Source organism: Seriola lalandi, unplaced genomic scaffold (genome assembly GCF_002814215.2).
Source record: "Seriola lalandi dorsalis isolate HSWRI2012SDOR001 ecotype SW California unplaced genomic scaffold, Sedor1 jcf7180002054532, whole genome shotgun sequence".
Taxonomy (NCBI): domain Eukaryota; kingdom Metazoa; phylum Chordata; class Actinopteri; order Carangiformes; family Carangidae; genus Seriola; species Seriola lalandi.
This window is the reverse complement of record NW_019525085.1, coordinates 249,200-267,733: the sequence shown is the minus strand read 5'-3', so window position 1 is coordinate 267,733 and position 18,534 is coordinate 249,200. Positions and strand designations below refer to the sequence as shown.

At 42.3% G+C, this 18,534-nt stretch overlaps 2 protein-coding genes across 5 annotated transcripts; one reads left to right on the top strand and one right to left on the bottom strand.

Moving 5' to 3' along the window:
- Positions 1–314: 314 nt before the first annotated feature.
- LOC111661042 (transcription factor 7-like 2) lies at positions 315–5,629 on the bottom strand. Its single transcript, XM_023414506.2, has 8 exons — positions 5,515–5,629; positions 3,962–3,986; positions 3,385–3,436; positions 3,173–3,279; positions 2,272–2,426; positions 1,657–1,780; positions 733–840; positions 315–635 (listed from the first exon to the last, which is right to left on the bottom strand). The coding sequence occupies exons 2-8, from the start codon at positions 3,974–3,976 to the stop codon at positions 576–578; spliced, it is 621 nt and encodes a 206-aa protein (XP_023270274.1). The 5' UTR covers positions 3,977–3,986; positions 5,515–5,629; the 3' UTR covers positions 315–575.
- Positions 5,430–18,280, top strand: LOC111661041 (uncharacterized). Of its 4 annotated transcripts, XR_015437755.1 has the most exons (20): positions 5,430–5,759; positions 6,665–6,766; positions 6,859–7,024; positions 7,115–7,245; positions 7,331–7,572; positions 8,530–8,663; positions 8,874–8,986; positions 9,061–9,302; positions 11,157–11,290; positions 11,481–11,593; positions 11,668–11,909; positions 12,656–12,789; positions 13,000–13,112; positions 13,187–13,428; positions 13,903–14,009; positions 14,093–14,208; positions 14,496–14,731; positions 15,216–15,307; positions 15,740–16,926; positions 16,982–18,280. XR_015437755.1 is itself a non-coding variant. In XM_023414505.2 (19 exons), the coding sequence occupies exons 1-19, from the start codon at positions 5,534–5,536 to the stop codon at positions 16,737–16,739; spliced, it is 3,885 nt and encodes a 1,294-aa protein (XP_023270273.2). In that variant the 5' UTR covers positions 5,430–5,533; the 3' UTR covers positions 16,740–18,280. The 4 variants fall into 4 exon arrangements, 3 of the variants coding, with proteins under 3 accessions (XP_023270273.2, XP_087032249.1, XP_087032248.1); XM_023414505.2 differs by having other exon boundaries at positions 15,740–18,280; XM_087176123.1 differs by lacking the exons at positions 11,157–11,290; positions 11,481–11,593; positions 11,668–11,909 and having other exon boundaries at positions 15,740–18,280.
- Positions 18,281–18,534: the final 254 nt, after the last annotated feature.

Below are 18,534 nucleotides of genomic sequence, written 5' to 3'. Positions count from 1 at the left end.
GTATGAACACCAAAAGATAAAGAGTGAGCACACTGAGACAAATATAGATTTATTCTTTTATCTCTTGAAGAACAAACATGTTTTATGCCTCAAGTTGACTGACTCTTGCTGGAAATTAATATTTAATGAATTATTCATTATTCTAATTAATTAAAATGTCAATTAGGACAAATCAGGTGAAAACAGCTAATAAACAATTATCTTATTTGTTTAATCTTGAATAGTTTTCACCAAATTAAACTTAAGACTTTTTAACACATAGAATCTTATTTAATACATTCACAATTATACTTGCCAAAGTATGATGATAGAAAACCAGTACAATTGTTTATTACACACATTTATTGATATTCATGTCACATTTTGTAGTAATTTTTGCAGTAATTCCCAGCTGTACTATAACTACAACTCCTAATAGAATGAATGAATTATCGAGGACTGCACCCAAATAAATGGCAGAAAAAGGACAGACTGATGAATTATGAGTTATTTCAAGTTTCTGCCAAAACCACAACAGCTATGAGTAGAGCTTAAATTAAATGAAATGAAAGATAAGGAAGTATTTTTCCTTCCTTTTAACTGAGCCTGGAGCAGCTTCCTGAGGGCTGTTGGCTGCGCTTCCTCTTCCTTTTCCCCTGGACAGAAAAGAAACAGAAGAAACTGAAACTACCCACCACACACACAGAGTACAGTATGTAGGCTAAACATTGTAATGGACATAATGTTAAATACATAGTTATCTCTGGCGGACCATCCAGGGTAAAGCTGCATGTGGAGCAGTCTCTCCTTCTGGGCCAGGTCGTAGTATTTGGACTGTTCAGAGTGCGACAGAGCGTGCCACTGACGGAAACAGAAAAAGTTCAAATCAAACAAAATGATGTGGAAAAAGTCACATGCTATTAGCCAAATTGGCTATTAGTATGTCCTGTTTTCAGTGCACCCATGGGAGATCAGACAAATATCACTGGATCAGCATGATACTGACATAAAATTAAAAACGTCTTCTGCAGTTAGAGCAACTTTTTTGTAAGATTTCTGAGCAGGTTTACAGATGTTTATTTATTCTGGAAGATAGTGATGATGTTATTTTTAGAAAGTGAAAGTCACACTGAATGTAAAACTCTGTGTTTCATGTCTGTGTGTTCATATTTGACTGAGTTATGACTCTGAGAAGTAGCACAATTTTGACGCAAAATTACGGTAACTGGGCGCCATAGAGATTTTAAATACTTCACTTTCCTCCGTGAGCTGCTAATTACAGCTGCTGACTGTGTTGATAAAGTTTTCTTTTGGAGGCTCCGTGTCCATTTTCTGAACATTTTTAGCCAGTAAATATTCTCCTCAATGCAGTTGCTGTTCGACTGCTAGTTAGCAAACTGCTGCTAGCTAAAATGCTAAAGTGACTGATGTTGGCCTTTTTTTTCCAAAGTACTTCATCAGGAGATTAAACACGGAGAGCGAACTGACGAGTTTTCAAAACAAAGACTGTACTTGTTTAAGTCTGAGTCTGGTGAGAAAATCCTGAACTGGTTCTCAGCTAGAAAAAGTCCAGCCGCTCTGTCGCCATCTTGCGTGAGCTCCCACAGGCAAGTCCAAACCCAATGACATCACTGTGACATCACAATGAGATCATCAGGGCTTTTTGCTCTGTCTCACCCGGCGTCCCAGGATGCGGTTGATAGCGGCGCTCTCTCTCTCTCGTCCCTCCTGCAGCACTTTGTGTCTCATCTCCTTCATGTAGAGCATGAAGGCGTTCAGAGGCTTCTTCACCACCTGTCTGCTGCCGAGGGCGAGAGACACAAGGGACAGAGAGAGAGAGAGAGAGAGAAGAGAGACATACAGGACACACAGGGACACAGAGGACGATGAGATCAAGAGAAAAAGACGTAATTTTTAGGAATATCACAAGCAGACTGATTTTTTTCTTATAAAATTATGACAAAAAGTTTCAGATATTTTTTCCTCAATGTGACCGTAATACTCCATAATATATAATAGCAGTGGTAATACTTGCAGCAGCTGTAGTCGTAGTAGTAGCAGGTGTAAGTACTAGAAGTAACAGCAGTAGCCTTGTGAGCTGTGGTACTAGTACTTTCAATATTATCTAGTAACATTTTTGCAGTTGTAGTAGAACAGTAACTGTATTTGCAGTATCAGTAGTAGTTTGCATAGTACTCGTGTTACTAGTGGCTGCAGTAGTACTTGTATTATTCTGGCAGATTTCCCTGAACCATAAAAAAAAAAAAAAAAAAAAAGAAAAAAAAACCCCACCTGGTGACACTGTTGCCGTGGTAATAGGGGTGTGACCTGGAGTGGGCGTCGGCCGGGTCGGCAGCAGATGTGCTGATTGGCTGAGTGAGGGGGGAGGCTGATGGGAAATGTCTGTCACTGTAGAGGAGGAGAGGGACGAGAGGATGCACGGACGACTGCAGAGAGAAAATACAGTGTTTGTATTTTTAATTATATTAGACATGAAAATGAACATTTATATTTTGGTATTTTAATGTCATTATACATCAGCACATTGTACATATTTGTATTATATTACATTTTTCATAATTTTTTTTGCACATTTTTATTGTAAATATTTTACTGTTCATTTTTTCAAATTATTTTTAATATTTCATTGTTTGTTATATTTTTTTCTGTCTTGATTTATGTTTATTGTTATGAACCAAACCACCAAAGCACATTTCACGTATGTGAAAACCTACCTGACAATGAACCTGATTCTGATTTTAAAGCAATATAATGCATTTATGTTCTTTATGTTTATTTTATTTTCATTTAATATTTAGAGAGAATTAAATTATTAAGATGCTGTATTTCAGTGATCTGGTCTTGTCAGCTTGTTTAACTTTGCTCAGTCGCTAATTCAGTCTTGGTTGTAACATAAAGAGACAGAAGCTTGTAGGTTTTTTCCTTGCAGCTGTTTTTTCCTGACAGCATTTGAAGGCAACGTTACACCACAGTCTGTTCGACACATTAGACTCCGAGCCTGGAGGTGGTGAAGGCCTCTGACTCCCCGGGAACATTTAACACTGATTCTGGTAGAAGGGGAACATATTGCCTTGAAGGGAGAGTTTGACCACACACACACACACACACACACACACACACACACACACAAACACACACACACACACACACACACACACACACACACACTCACAACAGCAGTGGTCTGAGTCTGTGTTGTGTTGTTTCGCCCCCAGCTGGTGAGGTTTAAGTACTGCTGCTGCTGTGGCGATGGACACCAGTCGAACACCTGAGGTTTACCTGAAATGTTACAAATATAGAAAAACAACAGAAAAATTAAATGTACAATCTATGTACAGTATATATATATATATATTTATTTATTTATTTAGCTGTGAGACTCACCACAGGTCGGTGCTGCAGGGTTTTGATTCCGGCCGCTCATCAGTCCAATCTCCTGGAAATCAATAATCAATAATGCAGTTCATTTCCACTCACTATGATCAGTTAGAAAGGAATGTTACATAATTAAATAATAAGCTGATGGCTGAATACATCAAAAGATTTCTGATACAACAATAAGTCATTTTTTTACCATTAATAACCATCTAATTATTAAAATTATATTTCTAATAATAATACATAAACATTATTTATATGGTACTTTTCATACACAAAAAGATTTAAATAAATTTTAAAAATGTATTATTATTATTCCTCATACAAATTATTACAATCATTGGTTTACTAATTAAAACGTTTATGAGTGTAAAAATCATGTAAAATGTATGTAAATACACAATAAATCCAAATTTGTGTGAAAATTCATATTAACAATGTGACTACAATAAAAGTAATTTACTAATAATTCATATTTAAAAAAAAATACTTTGTGTTGAAATGAACTTATGTATCAAAGAGTGCTATAGAAAGGTGACAACTAATACTAATAATAATGATAATAATAATAATAAATATTTACCCCTCTGCTGGACATCTGCTCCGTCCTGAGAAAAAAACTTGAGTCAGTAAAAACTAAATTTGAGAATTTTACTACTATTAACAAACATGTGAAGTTAAAGCTGAGAGAGAGAGTCATCAGTCGGATCATCTGACTCTGCAGACTGGTGGGATGAAATCATGTTCATAATGTTTATAAACCCCACACACACACACACACACACACACACACACACACACACACACAAAAAGCCCCCAACACACAAAAACACAGTCAGTCATTTTGTGCCTGCGGTTCTTCCACTGACGTCGCTCATATTCTTGTTTTCTGTAACAGCATCATTCATTTTTGGTGATTGTTAAACACCAATAATGAAATATTATCACTTTCTTAACTTTTTTTTAAGGGTAAAATTATTTTGCAGACTGTGGGGGTGGGGTGAAATAACATTTGTGATGCTCATTGTGTTGAAAAATGACATTTAAAACATTCACCAGCAGCTTCTCTGTCTAGAACATGAACTACCCTTGTATCTGACATCCATATTTCCCCAGTCTTCTTGTCCCTTCTTTCACTCAGACCTTTGACCTCTCCCGCCCTTCCTCCCGCTCCCTTTTCTCCCTCCCCTTAGGTTTGGTGTTCGAGTCAAAGGTGAATCTCCCCGCGGCTTTGCCAGCAAAGCTGTCAGAAACGTTTCCTCCGACTGAGTCACAGTGAGAAGAAATCAGCAGTAAAAATATGAATCTGTGACTTTTGGCACATTCTTCTGTCGAATGAGGTTAGTACAGCACGTCTTGGCACTTTTTAGATATGAAATATTTTTTGTTATGAACTTATATTGATTCATCTTGAAAAACGTATTATTATTGTAAATCATTATCTTGGGTTGTATTTACATTACAGTTTCTTCTCAAAATGTTGGTGAAAAGCTTAGACAGTATGTAGCTATATATGTATAGTAGAAGATATAATGTAATATGTAATTGTAATTTGTATAAAGAAATTCAAATTAGGAATGTAAGTACAATTACAGTTATTTACTAATAATAATATTACAAATACTTTGTGTTGAAATCTGTGTAGACTGTGAATTGGAGTAACTATAGGATTACGTAATTAAATTACAAAATAAATCTGTTACAGTTATTGAGAAAGAAAGTGTAGTAAAATTACAGTTTCTATGTTGGTGAAAAGCTTATATGTAACTATATACAATAGCTATATATAGTAAATATAATATAATATAATACAATATAATATATAATTGAAATTTCAAATTAAGAATGTGACTACAATGGGTGTTATTTACTAATAATAATATTAAAAATGGTTTGTGTTGACATCTATGTAGACTGTGAATTAATATTTCAGAAGAGCTTAAATTACTAATAAAATTAATACAAAAGGTCTGTGATATTATAAAAATTCTCCAGCACCATCTTCCGTCGAATGGTTCCTTTAATGTTTCTAGTCGGACGGCATTTCTGCCTGGACCAACAGCCGGGGGCGGGGGGCAACATCCGCACCAAACATTCCCCGCCAGTTTCTGCCCGAATAACGGTGGTGAATCTCACCTGGACCCACGGTACCGTTATGGAGCGCGAGACCATGGACGGTCTCTGCAACGTGTCCAAAGCGGCGATTCTGAGAGTCATCGTCGGCGAGAAACTGACGACGGCCGCGCAGGAGATCTTAGCGGTGGTGGAGAGAACCGTGGCCGACTACGAGGAGGAGGCTTCGGGCTTCAGGCAGGAGATCGACCGGCAGAGGAGACAGCTGGAGGTTCTGCTGCACTCGGAGATCAAAGTAGAAACAACAGGTCGGTGGGAGAATCATGTGGAAACTCACAACAGTTTGTAAAAAATGGCGCCCGATGACACAAACCGTTAGTTCATCGATGCTTTGTGTAACGGTGAACACACCTGAGGACTCAACTATTGTCATGACTCATCAATTCCGCCTGTATTTAAACTCACTGTGTAAAATGCTGAAGAGAAACATAAGTTCTTATAAGCAAAACTTCCGGAAGTAGGTTAGCGCCACTTCTGATTTCTTATCTTTTTATCTTTTTTTATTAATTCTAAGTTTAAAGTCAGAATTAAAAAAAATATATAAAAAAAAAAAATTCACGTGGCCCAAATCCTCTTCCGTAGGAATTAACTATGTTCAAATATAATATAATATATTATTAAGTATATCATATTTAAGTGTTTTTTACTTGAATATTCCAATCGGATGACATCAAGCCATGAAATCGATTGTCAAAACAGTTGCTGATTCATTTTCTGTTAAATCTGTTTTCAATTAATAAAGTATATGTAAAGTAGTTAAAACCCAGCTCCACTTCAAGCAGCTGCAACTTTTAATTAGGCAGAATAAGTATTATATGTTAGTAGTATTTTGTTTTAGTGTTTTACTTTGTGGTGTTGGTGTTTTATGTAAGTAAAGGATATTTGATATATTTAACATCCAACCTTATTTTCTTTCAGTGACTCGTCTGCTGCAAGAAAAAAAAACAGGTGTTAGAAAACATCCTTGAAAAATAGGTTTTTTAAAAATTAGTTTTTAATAACTGCAGGGGAAACTGAGCAAGTGGTATTTTAATTAAATGGTTTGATATTATTTCTGTTTCTTTCCACTATCAACAATTAACAATGTTTGTTTTTTACCAAGAAAAACAACGATTTGAAGTAAATTACCTAAAATAAAACTTCTCCGATCCAGATGACGAGCAGCTGTTTCCCATCTTTGAGCCGACACCTGAGCAGGTGTCAGGAGGGGGAGGACAATTCCATGAAGAGGAGCAGCAGCACAAAATTGAGCTTAGTATGAAAATCCTGTTTAAAGTTAAAACCAGTTTCAGTTTCACAGTTTCAGTTCATCATAAAAACATGATTAAAGTGTGAATTTGTGTCCAGGTGTGGAGGATGATGGGAGTGTGGGTTTCCTCTGCTACACTGGAGAACATACAGGAGAAGAGGAGCAGCAACAGCAGGAGGAGGAGGAGTCCTGTGAGCGACAAGCGCTGACCCCCCTGCAGGAGCAGGATCACATCACAGAGCCGGATTATGAAATAGCATCAAGGTTACAAGGCACATTATCACTTAGACTACTGTGGACGCCCTGTGGAGTACAGTAATGTTTCTAACTCAACTGCTTATCTTTATATTTCAGGTTATTGCCTCCCACAGTTCAGTCTGACAGGAGGAGCATTAGCAAACCTCGGGTCAGCGAATCCCAGGGCCAAGTGGATCTAAGAATCTGCATCCTGGAGAACTCTCAGATCGAGGTCCTGTCGGCCAAAGGTTCGTTCACAGCGCCTCCGAGATCCAGCAGGTAAATCGAAGTGGTTTGAATGATCGTCCAGTTGAACCTTCTTCTGTGCTCCAGTGTTTCAGCAGTGTCCGGTGCAGGAGCTGCAGTGTCCTCGTGGACTAGAGGAGGCCGACTTCCTGGACCTGCTGAGGTCCACCTTCCCTCAGCTGGCGGCCGATAAACCCTTTGACTTCTTCACAACCGACAGAAGACGGACGCTGCAGCCTCTGAGAGTGAAGACTCTGACACCAGAGGAGATCTGCGGGACCATCAGGTCCATCGGGGCGGGAAACTCCGCCCTCTACATCCGACTGAAGGTACCGGGTCTGAATCAGGTTCTGATGCGTTCTGCATCAATCTGCCAAACATTAAGGAATATTAAGATTTTCTTCATGCCTCTGCGCCAATGACAGTCAGAGTCAGAGGCATGTTGTTTTCCTGGTTGTTTGTACGTTTGTCTGTACCTTCGTCTGTACCTTCGTCCGTACGTTTGTACCTTTGTCCGTACGTTTGTACCTTCGTCTGTACGTTTGTTCGTACATCTGTCTGTACATTTGTCTGTACCTTCGTCCGTACGTTTGTCTGTAACTTCGTCAGTATGTTTGTCCGTACGTTTGTTTGTACCTTCGTCAGTATGTTTGTCCGTACCTCCGTCTGTACGTTTGTCCGTACGTTTGTGTGTACCTTCGTCCGTACGTTTGTCTGTACCTTCGTCTGTAAGTTTGTCCGTACGTTTGTTTGTACCTTCGTCAGTATGTTTGTCCGTACGTTTGTTTGTACCTTCGTCAGTATGTTTGTCCGTACCTCCGTCTGTACGTTTGTCCGTACGTTTGTCTGTACCTTCGTCCGTACGTTTGTTTGTACCTTCGTCAGTATGTTTGTCCGTACCTCCGTCTGTACGTTTGTCCGTACCTTCGTCTGTAAGTTTTTCCGTACCTTTGTCTTTACCTTTTCTCTGTACGTTCACTGATTAGATTTTGGCAATTAAAGGTCAAAGGTTAGGGTCATGTGACCTAACAAAACGTTGTTTTGGCCTTGTGTATCTCCGTAACACCTTGAGGGAACTTCTTAAGATCTGGTGAAAAGTTTCACCTCGACCTGGACTCAAGAAAAAAGTGATTATATTTTGAAGGTCAAGGTCAGTGTGACCTCAGAAAATATATTTTAGCCATTACTCAAGACTTCACATCAGTTGTGACAAAATTTTACACAAATATGAAATCTTAAACATCTGTCACCAGATTTATCTCTGACTGTTTTTGATGATGTTTCAGACGGAGGAGGAGCAGAGAGCGACTGATGAAGAGTTTCATCTGCCACAGAGAAAAGAAGCTGCTGCTGATTCAGCGTCTGATCCGACCAGACCACACCCAGAGTACCTGAACTCCTCAGCTGCTGCAGACGAGACGTAATACTGCTCAGTTACTAGAAACAAGTTGGAGCGGGTTTATGCTGTGCCAATTAAAATATGAAATTAGGAAATGCTTTATAACTTTCCCTGTGACGCCCCTGGTCCTCCATAGGCGACGTCTGAGCTGTTGATTGCAGGTTCAATCATGGCGTTGTTTCTTTATTAAGCTGCTTCTAACCTTCATCTTTTAATGTCTTTGTTACCCAGAGTTCAGTCTGACAGGAGGCGTCGAAGGCGTAGGAGCAGCAAACCACGCAGCAACCTGGATCTCAGGATCCGCATCCTGGAGGACTCCCAGACCGATGTGCTCTCAACCCCCGGTACGTTCTGTTTGAAGGTTAGTTTACCTGAAGTGAACGTCCCTGTGAACGTGTTCTCTCTCTCTGTGCTCCAGTGTTTCAGCAGTGTCCGGTGCAGGAGCTGCAGTGTCCTCATGGACTAGAGGAGGCCGACTTCCTGGACCTGCTGAGGTCCACCTTCCCTCAGCTGGCGGCCGATAAACCCTTTGACTTCTTCACAACCGACAGAAGCCGGACGCTGCAGCCTCTGAGAGTGAAGACTCTGACACCAGAGGAGATCTGCGAGACCATCAGGTCCATCGGGGCGGGAAACTCCGCCCTCTACATCCGACTGAAGGTACTGGGTCTGAATCAGGTTCTGATGCGTTCTGCATCAATCTGTCAAACATTAAGGAATATTTAGATTTTCTTTATGCCTCTGTGCCGATGACAGTCAGAGCCGGAGAAATTTTGTTTTCCTGGTTGTTTGTACGTTTGTCTGCATCTTCATCTATACCTTTGTCCATACCTTCATCTATATGTTTGTCTGTACCTTCGTCAGTACCTTCATCTATACCTTTGTCTGTACCTTCGTCCGTACCTTTGTCCGTACCTTCATCTATACCTTTGTCTGTACCTTCGTCCGTACCTTTGTCAGTACCTTCATCTATACCTTTGACTGTACCTTCGTCCGTACCTTTGTCAGTACCTTCATCTATGCCTTTGACTGTACCTTCGTCCGTACCTTTGTCAGTACCTTCATCTATACCTTTGACTGTACCTTCGTCCGTACCTTTGTCCGTACCTTCATCTATGCCTTTGACTGTACCTTCGTCCGTACCTTTGTCCGTACCTTCATCTATACCTTTGCCTGTACCTTCGTCAGTACCTTCATCTATACCTTTGCCTGTACCTTCGTCCGTACCTTTGTCCGTACCTTCGTCTATACGTTTGTCTGTACCATCGTCAGTACCTTCATCTGTACCTTTGTCCGTACCTTCATCTATACCTTTGACTGTACCTTCGTCCATACCTTTGTCTGTACCTTCGTCCGTACCTTTGTCTGTACCTTTGTCCGTACCTTTGTCTGTACCTTCGTCTATACCTTTGTCTGTACCATCGTCAGTACCTTCATCTATACCTTTGTCTGTACCTTCGTCCGTACCTTTGTCCGTACCTTCATCTATACCTTTGTCTGTACCTTCGTCCGTACCTTCGTCCGTACCTTTGTCCGTACCTTCATCTATGCCTTTGACTGTACCTTCGTCCGTACCTTTGTCCGTACCTTCATCTATACCTTTGACTGTACCTTCGTCCGTACCTTTGTCCGTACCTTCATCTATACCTTTGTCTGTACCTTCGTCAGTACCTTCATCTATACCTTTGTCTGTACCTTCGTCCATACCTTTGTCTGTACCTTCGTCCATACCTTTGTCTGTACCTTCGTCAGTACCTTCATCTATACCTTTGTCTGTACCTTCGTCCGTACCTTTGTCCGTACCTTCATCTATACCTTTGTCTGTACCATCGTCAGTACCTTCATCTATACCTTTGTCTGTACCTTCGTCCGTACCTTTGTCCGTACCTTCATCTATACGTTTGTCCATACCTTCATCTATACGTTTGTCTGTACCTTTGTCCATACCTTCGTCCGTTCATTTGTCTGTACCTTCATCGGGATGTTTGTCTGTACGTTCACTTGGACAAACTGATTAGATTTTGGCAATTAAAGGTCAAAGGTTAGGGTCATGTGACCTCAAAAACGTTGTTTTGGCCTTGTGTATCTCCGTAACACCTTGAGGGAACTTCTTAAGATCTGGTAAAAAGTTTCACCTTGACCTGGACTCAAGAAAAAAGTGATTATATTTTGAAGGTCAAGGTCAGTGTGACCTCAGAAAACATATTTTAGCCATTACTCAAGACTTCACATCAATTGTGACAAAATTTCACACAAATTTTTAAGTTTTTACATGACTCTGGATAAACGGAGATGTTACCAGAAACTAGTCTGAGTGGCGGAGGGATGCAACCACAAAAAGGTGGTTCTAGTTTGGTTGTTTAACACAATTATTTCAGTCCATCATTTTGGTTTATTCATATTGAAGATGTGGATCCTGTATTAAATAGATTCTGGGTGGGAGAGAGATTATTTTCAATTTCTGTAAACATCTGTCACCAGATTTATCTCTGACTGTTTTTGATGATGTTTCAGACGAAGGAGGAGCAGAGAGCGACTGATGAAGAGTTTCATCTACCACAGAGAAAAGAAGCTGCTGCTGATTCAGCGTCTGATCCGACCAGACCACACCCAGAGTACCTGAACTCCTCAGCTGCTGCAGACGAGACGTAATACTGCTCAGTTATTAGAAACAAGTTGGAGCGGGTTTATGCTGTGCCAATTAAAATATGAAATTAGGAAATGCTTTATACCTTTCCCTGTGACGCCCCTGGTCTTCCATAGGCGACGTCTGAGCTGTTGATTGCGGGTTCTTGCAGGTGCTTCTAACCTTCATCTTTTAATGTCCTTGTTACCCAGAGTTCAGTCTGACAGGAGGCGTCGCAGGCGTAGGAGCAGCAAACCACGCAGCAACCTGGATCTCAGGATCCGCATCCTGGAGGACTCCCAGGCCGATGTGCTGTCAACCCCCGGTACGTTCTGTTTGAAGGTTAGTTTACCTGAAGTGAACGTCCCTGTGAACGTGTTCTCTCTCTCTGTGCTCCAGTGTTTCAGCAGTGTCCGGTGCAGGAGCTGCAGTGTCCTCATGGACTAGAGGAGGCCGACTTCCTGGACCTGCTGAAGTCCACCTTCCCTCAGCTGGCCACCGATAAACCCTTTGACTTCTTCACAACCGACAGAAGCCGGACGCTGCAGCCTCTGAGAGTGAAGACTCTGACACCAGAGGAGATCTGCGGGACCATCAGGTCCATCGGGGCGGGAAACTCCGCCCTCTACATCCGACTCAAGGTACTGGGTCTGAATCAGGTTCTGATGCGTTCTGCATCAATCTGTCAAACATTAAGGAATATTTAGATCTTTTTTATGCCTCTGCGCCGATGACAGTCAGAGCTGGAGAAATGTTGTTTTCGGGTTGTTTGTACATTTGTCTGTACCTTCATCAACTTGTTTGTCTGTACCTTCTTGGGACATTCGTCCATACGCTTGCCCATACCTTTGCCGTATGTTTGCCTGTACATTCACTTGGACAAACTGATTAGATTTTGGCAATTAAAGGTCAAAGGTTAGGGTCATGTGACCTAACAAAACGTTGTTTTGGCCTTGTGTATCTCCGTAACACCTTGAGGGAACTTCTTAAGATCTGGTGAAAAGTTTCACCTCGACCTGGACTCAAGTAAAAAGTGATTATATTTTGAAGGTCAAGGTCAGTGTGACCTCAGATACATATTTTAGCCATTACTCAAGACTTCACATCAATTGTGACAAAATTTCACACAAATTTTTAAGTTTTTACATGACTCTGGATAAACGGGATGTTACCAGAAACTAGTCTGAGTGGCGGAGGGATGCAACCACAAAAAGGTGGTTCTAGTTTGGTTGTTTAACACAATTATTTCAGTCCATCATGTTGGTTTATTAATATTGAAGATGTGGATCCTGTATTAAATAGATTCTGGGTGGGAGAGAGATTATTTTCAATTTCTGTAAACATCTGTCACCAGATTTATCTCTGACTGTTTTTGATGATGTTTCAGACGGAGGAGGAGCAGAGAGCGACTGATGAAGAGTTTCATCTGCCACAGAGAAAAGAAGCTGCTGCTGATTCACCGTCTGATCCGACCAGACCACACACAGAGTACCTGAACTCCTCAGCTGCTGCAGACGAGACGTAATACTGCTCAGTTATTAGAAACAAGTTGGAGCGGGTTTATGCTGTGCCAATTAAAATATGAAATTAGGAAATGCTTTATAACTTTCCCTGTGATGCCCCTGGTCCTCCATAGGCGACGTCTGAGCTGTTGATTGCAGGTTCAATCATGGCGTTGTTTCTTTATTAAGCTGTTTCTAACCTTCATCTTTTAATGTCTTTGTTACCCAGAGTTCAGCCTGAGAGGAGGCGTCGAAGGCGTAGGAGCAGCAAACCACGCAGCGACCTGGATCTCAGGATCCGCATCCTGGAGGACTCCCAGACCGATGTGCTCTCAACCCCCGGTACGTTCTGTTTGAAGGTTAGTTTACCTGAAGTGAACGTCCCTGTGAATGTGTTCTCTCTCTCTGTGCTCCAGTGTTTCAGCAGTGTCCGGTGCAGGAGCTGCAGTGTCCTCATGGACTAGAGGAGGCCGACTTCCTGGACCTGCTGAGGTCCACCTTCCCTCAGCTGGCGGCCGATAAACCCTTTGACTTCTTCACAACCGACAGAAGCCGGACGCTGCAGCCTCTGAGAGTGAAGACTCTGACACCAGAGGAGATCTGCGGGACCATCAGGTCCATCGGGGCGGGAAACTCCGCCCTCTACATCCGACTGAAGGTACTGGGTCTGATTCACGTCTCAGTCCACCTTCTGATACCTGGATCTGGTTCTGATCCAGTTCCCTAGCACTGTCAATCAGCTGTGGCTAATTAATATTAATTAACCTGAAGCTTCAGTCTGTTGGTTAAACTGCTGACTGCACTCTGCCAAAGATTGTTTGTGAGTGAAGACACGTCACTCTGTGTCATTTCTCTAAGACCACCTTAAGATTCTGGATCAAGGAGAATTACTGGCCTCTGGTCCAACTACAGCTCAGTGTCTGAACTGTAGTTATTTCTGTCTTTAGTGACTTGAAATTGATGAAAGCTCAATTTAAAGGAGGCATATGAAAGTTTATGCTATTGCTACATAGCTAACGTTAGCATTAGCAGCTGTTTACTTACCAGCCTGGAGGAAATGTTGCGAGTTGAGGATCAAACTTACAAACAGCTTCTTTAATAAAGATGGAGTCTCTGTTTTCTCTTTCTTCAGCCTCATGAGAAGCTCCAGGTGAAAACAAATCGTCCTCCTCTGCAGAGAAAAGACGTCGCCGCTAAAAACTCTCCGTCGGCCCCCGATCACACCGGACTAAACGCCAGGTAAAACAAACAGAAACCGTCGGTTACCGATGACGACGCCGACGTCAAACCAGCTCCTCACGTCTGATGTTGTTGTTTCCCAGTGTCGGGTCTGACAGGAAGAGGCTGGGCCGTCCTCGGCTCAGCGACATACTGAACCACGTGGATCTCAGGATTCGGCTCCTGGAGGACTCGCAGATCAAAGTGCTCTCAGCCAGAGGTAAACAGGAAGTGGTGGATTCTGCATCCAGATGTTCAAGTGTAGTGAAGTATTGACTTACTGCGGGGCGTGGTGGTGAACTACGGTAGTGAATGAGCTAACAGCTAACATGCTAGCACGAGTTACAGTAGCCTTGTTCCTCCGTGGTTCTCTGCTCTCAGCTTCACATCAATTTATTCCATTTTTTTTATTGAGAGAAAAAATACGACAAAGGTCGGACCAGGATCAGGGACTGTGATGCTCAGACCACCGCTCTTCTCGCTCCGACTGACCCGGTTTTCTTTCAGTGTTCAGGAAGTATCCGGTGCAGGAGCTGAGGTGTCCTCGTGGACTACAGGAGGCCGACTTCCTGGACCTGCTCAGGTCCACCTTCCCTCAGCTGGCGGCCGACGGACCCTTTGACGTCTTGGTAGCTGACAGAAGCCGGATGCTGCAGCCTCTCAGAGTGAAGACCCTAACGCCGGAGGAGGTCTCCAGCACCATGAGGTTCTTCGGCCACTCTGTCCTCTACATCCGCCTGAAGGTATCGGCTCAGTGAGGAAACCTGAACCTGAACTCAGGCTTTATTTCTAACTTCAGTGACTTCAAACTGATGAAAGCTCAACTTAAAGGAGCAGTTTGTAAGTTTTGCTATTGCTGCATAGCTAACGTCAGCATTAACAGCTCATTACTTCCCAGTAAATTTTTGTTTTTGATAATTAAAAACAGGCAACAAAGCGTCGATTTTGCGGGAGTTGTAAACATGATGGCGCTCGTAGAAAACCAGGAAGTCAGCAGCTTTAGTTCCTTTGATTTGGAGACAGACATAAACAAAGAAGATCTAGAAGAGCGCAGAATAAGTAGAACGTCGTGTGGTGTTCCTCCTGCGTGTACCGTTTCCTACCGGCAGGTCATTGCCGCCATTCAGTACGCACGTACACGTTGGTCTCGTCCTTGTTTTCCTGCTGTGGTCGTAGTTTTCTCCAAACCTCAATCAAAATGTGATTCTGGTTCAAAACTCTTCTCAGGCGCCAGAGGAAAAAGCTCATCTCCCGCAGGGAAACGTCGATGCCGCTACAGATTCTCCGTCCACCTCTGATCCGAGCGGACGCCACAGCAGGTGAGTCCGACCGAGGAGGAGCGACTCGTCAGAGACGTCTCACCTAAACCAGAAGAAGAGCATGTTACTCCCATTTCAGCGTCTTTTCATCGGCTTCTGCTAAATTTTAGAATAGATTTTGTTGATGACTCGCACCATCTGGTCCTCGTCAGCCTCTTTTAAATCCCTCTCTAAGACGTTTTTATAGATGTGCTTTTTCAGGGCTCAGGCTCTGAATCTACGAATGTTTTAAATCTATTATTATATTACGTCATTCTCCTGTTTTTTCAAAATATTCTAGGAACTTTTTTATTGTTCGGCCTCAGTTTTATCTCGTCTTGTAAAACACTTTGTGGCTTTGTTTTGAAAAGTTGCTGTAGAAATAAATAAAGCTCATCGTTATTATTCCTATCATCAGAAAGTGTCCTAACTCTGTGTCGTATGTTCCTGCAGCTCCGTTCAACAACAAGAGGGAAACAGAGTCGACTTCCTGTTCAGCTGCTCCACGTCAGAGCAGCAGGGCGTGTTCACAGAGGAGGCTGATGATGATGATGATGAAGATGAAGACTGTGAGAGGTCACGGTCTCCCAGTCTCTGGTCTCTTCAGTGTCTGCTTCTGTCTGAGAGCGAACAAGACGAGGAGGAAGTGAACGACGGAGACGACGACTGGAGACCGGAGAAAACTGAGGAGAGTCTGAGGAACAAAGAGCCGGAGAAGACGACGGGGAAGCGGCGGCTCGAGCGTCCACGCGTCCGAGCGAAGAGGAAACGGGTCCGGTCGCCTCGGCCGGTGCTGACGGGCAGAAACAGCGACGCCCCTCTATCCTGTAGCATCTGCGGAGCGCTGCGTTGGTCGACGGGCATGTTGATCAAACACTCCTGGAGTCACGTGGATCATCCGGAGCGGCAGTGCGGCGTCTGTGGAGAACAGTCGGAGTCCACGGAGCAGCTGCGGATTCATCTCCAGAGCCACCAGAAAACACACAGCTGTAACATCTGCGGAAAGTCCTTCCTGTCCACCAGCGGCTACAACGGACACATCGCCCTTCACAAAGGAGAGAAACCACACAAATGTAAGATTTGCCACAAAGCGTTCACCCAGAGGGGAACGCTCGTCAACCACATGTGGGTCCACACCGCCAACAAACCGCACAAATGTGATATCTGCCAAATATCCTGCGTTTCCAAGACCAAGCTGGAAAGTCACAGAGTGAAACACACCGGAGAGTCGCTGTACAGCTGCAGCACCTGCTCCAAACCTTTCCGCAGCCTCCAGACTTTATCCCAGCACATGGTGTCGCACTCGGGTCGAAAGAGACTGTACGACTGCGACGTCTGCGGCAGAAAGTTCACCTCCAACAAGAGACTTCAGTCCCACCTGAGGAGACACAGCAGCGTCCCGACGGCTGCAGACAGTGCAACAAACGCTTCAGGTGCAAAGCCAAGCTGGTGACTCACATGAGGCTCCACCCCTTATAAACACAGGGGAGGGGCCTCATAATGTGATATCCAGTCAGATTAAACAAATCCTCTGTGATGTTTTCTTCTCACAGTGACTCTGAGTTTCTGCAGCGTTCACATTAAACTGGAGACGTTTCAGTTCCTTTTAAGTACAGACACAGTTTCATATTTTCCTCATGGTCAAAGAGACGGTTAACGAGACCCGGACACATCTGGATCACCGAACACCCCCAGCTCAAAGAGACAGAACACCTGAACCAGACTTTTAAAACCTAAGGCTTTTTTATTATTGAGGGAAAAGTTGCTTTTTAATCTTAATTAATCAATTCATCATTTGCTCCATGAAACATCCAAAAATAATGAGAAAAAAAAAATGCTCACAACTTCAAGGATCCAGGCCGATGTCTTCAAACGTTTTCCTCTGTTGGACAATGTTTGCTGGTGGATATGATGAAGTTGCACCGTTGTGCCTGATGCAACGTAAAATATAAGATTCAACAGATCCCCTGCGGCTCTCGGCTGCGAGCTCATTGGCTCCTGCTGAAGATGTAATGTATGGTAACACTTTTCAGCTGCACGTGTTCGCAGGTGAAAATCAATTTAGACTGAGACATGAACCTAAGCTCCGTGTTTTCTTCTTCTGTGTTTTATTTGAAGTGTAATTTAGAACCTAGACCTGCTGTATAATCAAACACATGGACAGAAACCTTTAGGAAGCATTCATGCTTTAATTGTTGAAAATGATAGAATATTGCAGCGGACTTCACGCAGGAAGATCGTGACGCCATCGAAAGAGACAGAAGAGCGTTTGTGCATTAAATTACATTTTTATAAAGTGACAACATGAGTTTGGTAGTTTTAGGTTGTTTTAGCAATAGATTCTTAGACTTTACGTTGGTGATATTTTGTCCTTCAGGGATTCTCATCAGGTCAGAGCGATTAACAGAGTGAACCAGTGACAAAGGAGAGAGAAAGAAATGTGATGATGGTTTACATTTCTCCTGTTTATCTGTAGAAATTCAAGAACATAAAAATGCCTTTGGAAAAGTTTACAAAGTCTAAATCAGTGTAAACATCCAACAATGTTACATTAAGGTGTTTTTTTTTTTTTTCTACCAAAAAGTTTACATATTTTTACATTTGTAAGTTTTTATTGTTTTTTCTTTTTTATTAATGACGTTGTTTTATTGGTGTTTCGTTAAAGAGACTCAGAGAAGCAGGTGTTCCTAATAAAGTGCTCACTCAGTACATTGCAGTGACCTTTAGACTTACAGTAAGATGAGATCAGGTTCACAGTGCAGTGATGTAAACTAACCTGGACCAGGTTTAAATCTCCATGGTTACGTCAGACGTATTTAAACTTCCTGGTTGAACTGGTTTCAGTTGTTTTAAAACACAGACATGGAAGCGGTTTATTGTGAATGTTGTCGTCCCTCCTGTCGTGACATGAACATGTGAACGTCTCAAACTGCTGGACCATGTTGTGTCAGGTCGTTCTGATGTCCGGATTAAATCTGTTATTTTTCCACTTCATTATTCTGCCATCTTTAAACAATCACTGACTCAGTTTTGTGGTTACATTTTTCACAATTTGTTGACGCTGCTATGAAGAGAAATCGACACTGTTGAGATCAAGATTATTATTCGGGGCTGCGATGCAACTGAGTACATGTACTCATGTACAAGTTTGAGGTATTTTTACTTTTACTTGAGTATTTCCTCTTTTTTTTTGCTGCTTTATACTTCTACTCCAACACAATTTAGAGGGAAATATTTCACTTTTGAAA

Excerpts from the sequence above, each read along its gene's own strand:
- LOC111661042 (XM_023414506.2), bottom strand. Across the intron at positions 3,280-3,384 it reads CCCTGCAGCACCGACCTGTG|GTAAACCTCAGGTGTTCGAC; the intron begins GTGAGTCTCACA and ends GTAACATTTCAG. Across the intron at positions 1,781-2,271 it reads CACGGCAACAGTGTCACCAG|CAGACAGGTGGTGAAGAAGC; the intron begins GTGGGGTTTTTT and ends CGCCCTCGGCAG.
- LOC111661041 (XM_023414505.2), top strand. The coding sequence starts at position 5,534 with ATGGAGCGCGAGACCATGGACGGTCTCTGCAACGTGTCCAAAGCGGCG. Across the intron at positions 8,664-8,873 it reads TCAGCTGCTGCAGACGAGAC|AGTTCAGTCTGACAGGAGGC; the intron begins GTAATACTGCTC and ends TTTGTTACCCAG. Across the intron at positions 8,987-9,060 it reads CGATGTGCTCTCAACCCCCG|TGTTTCAGCAGTGTCCGGTG; the intron begins GTACGTTCTGTT and ends TCTGTGCTCCAG.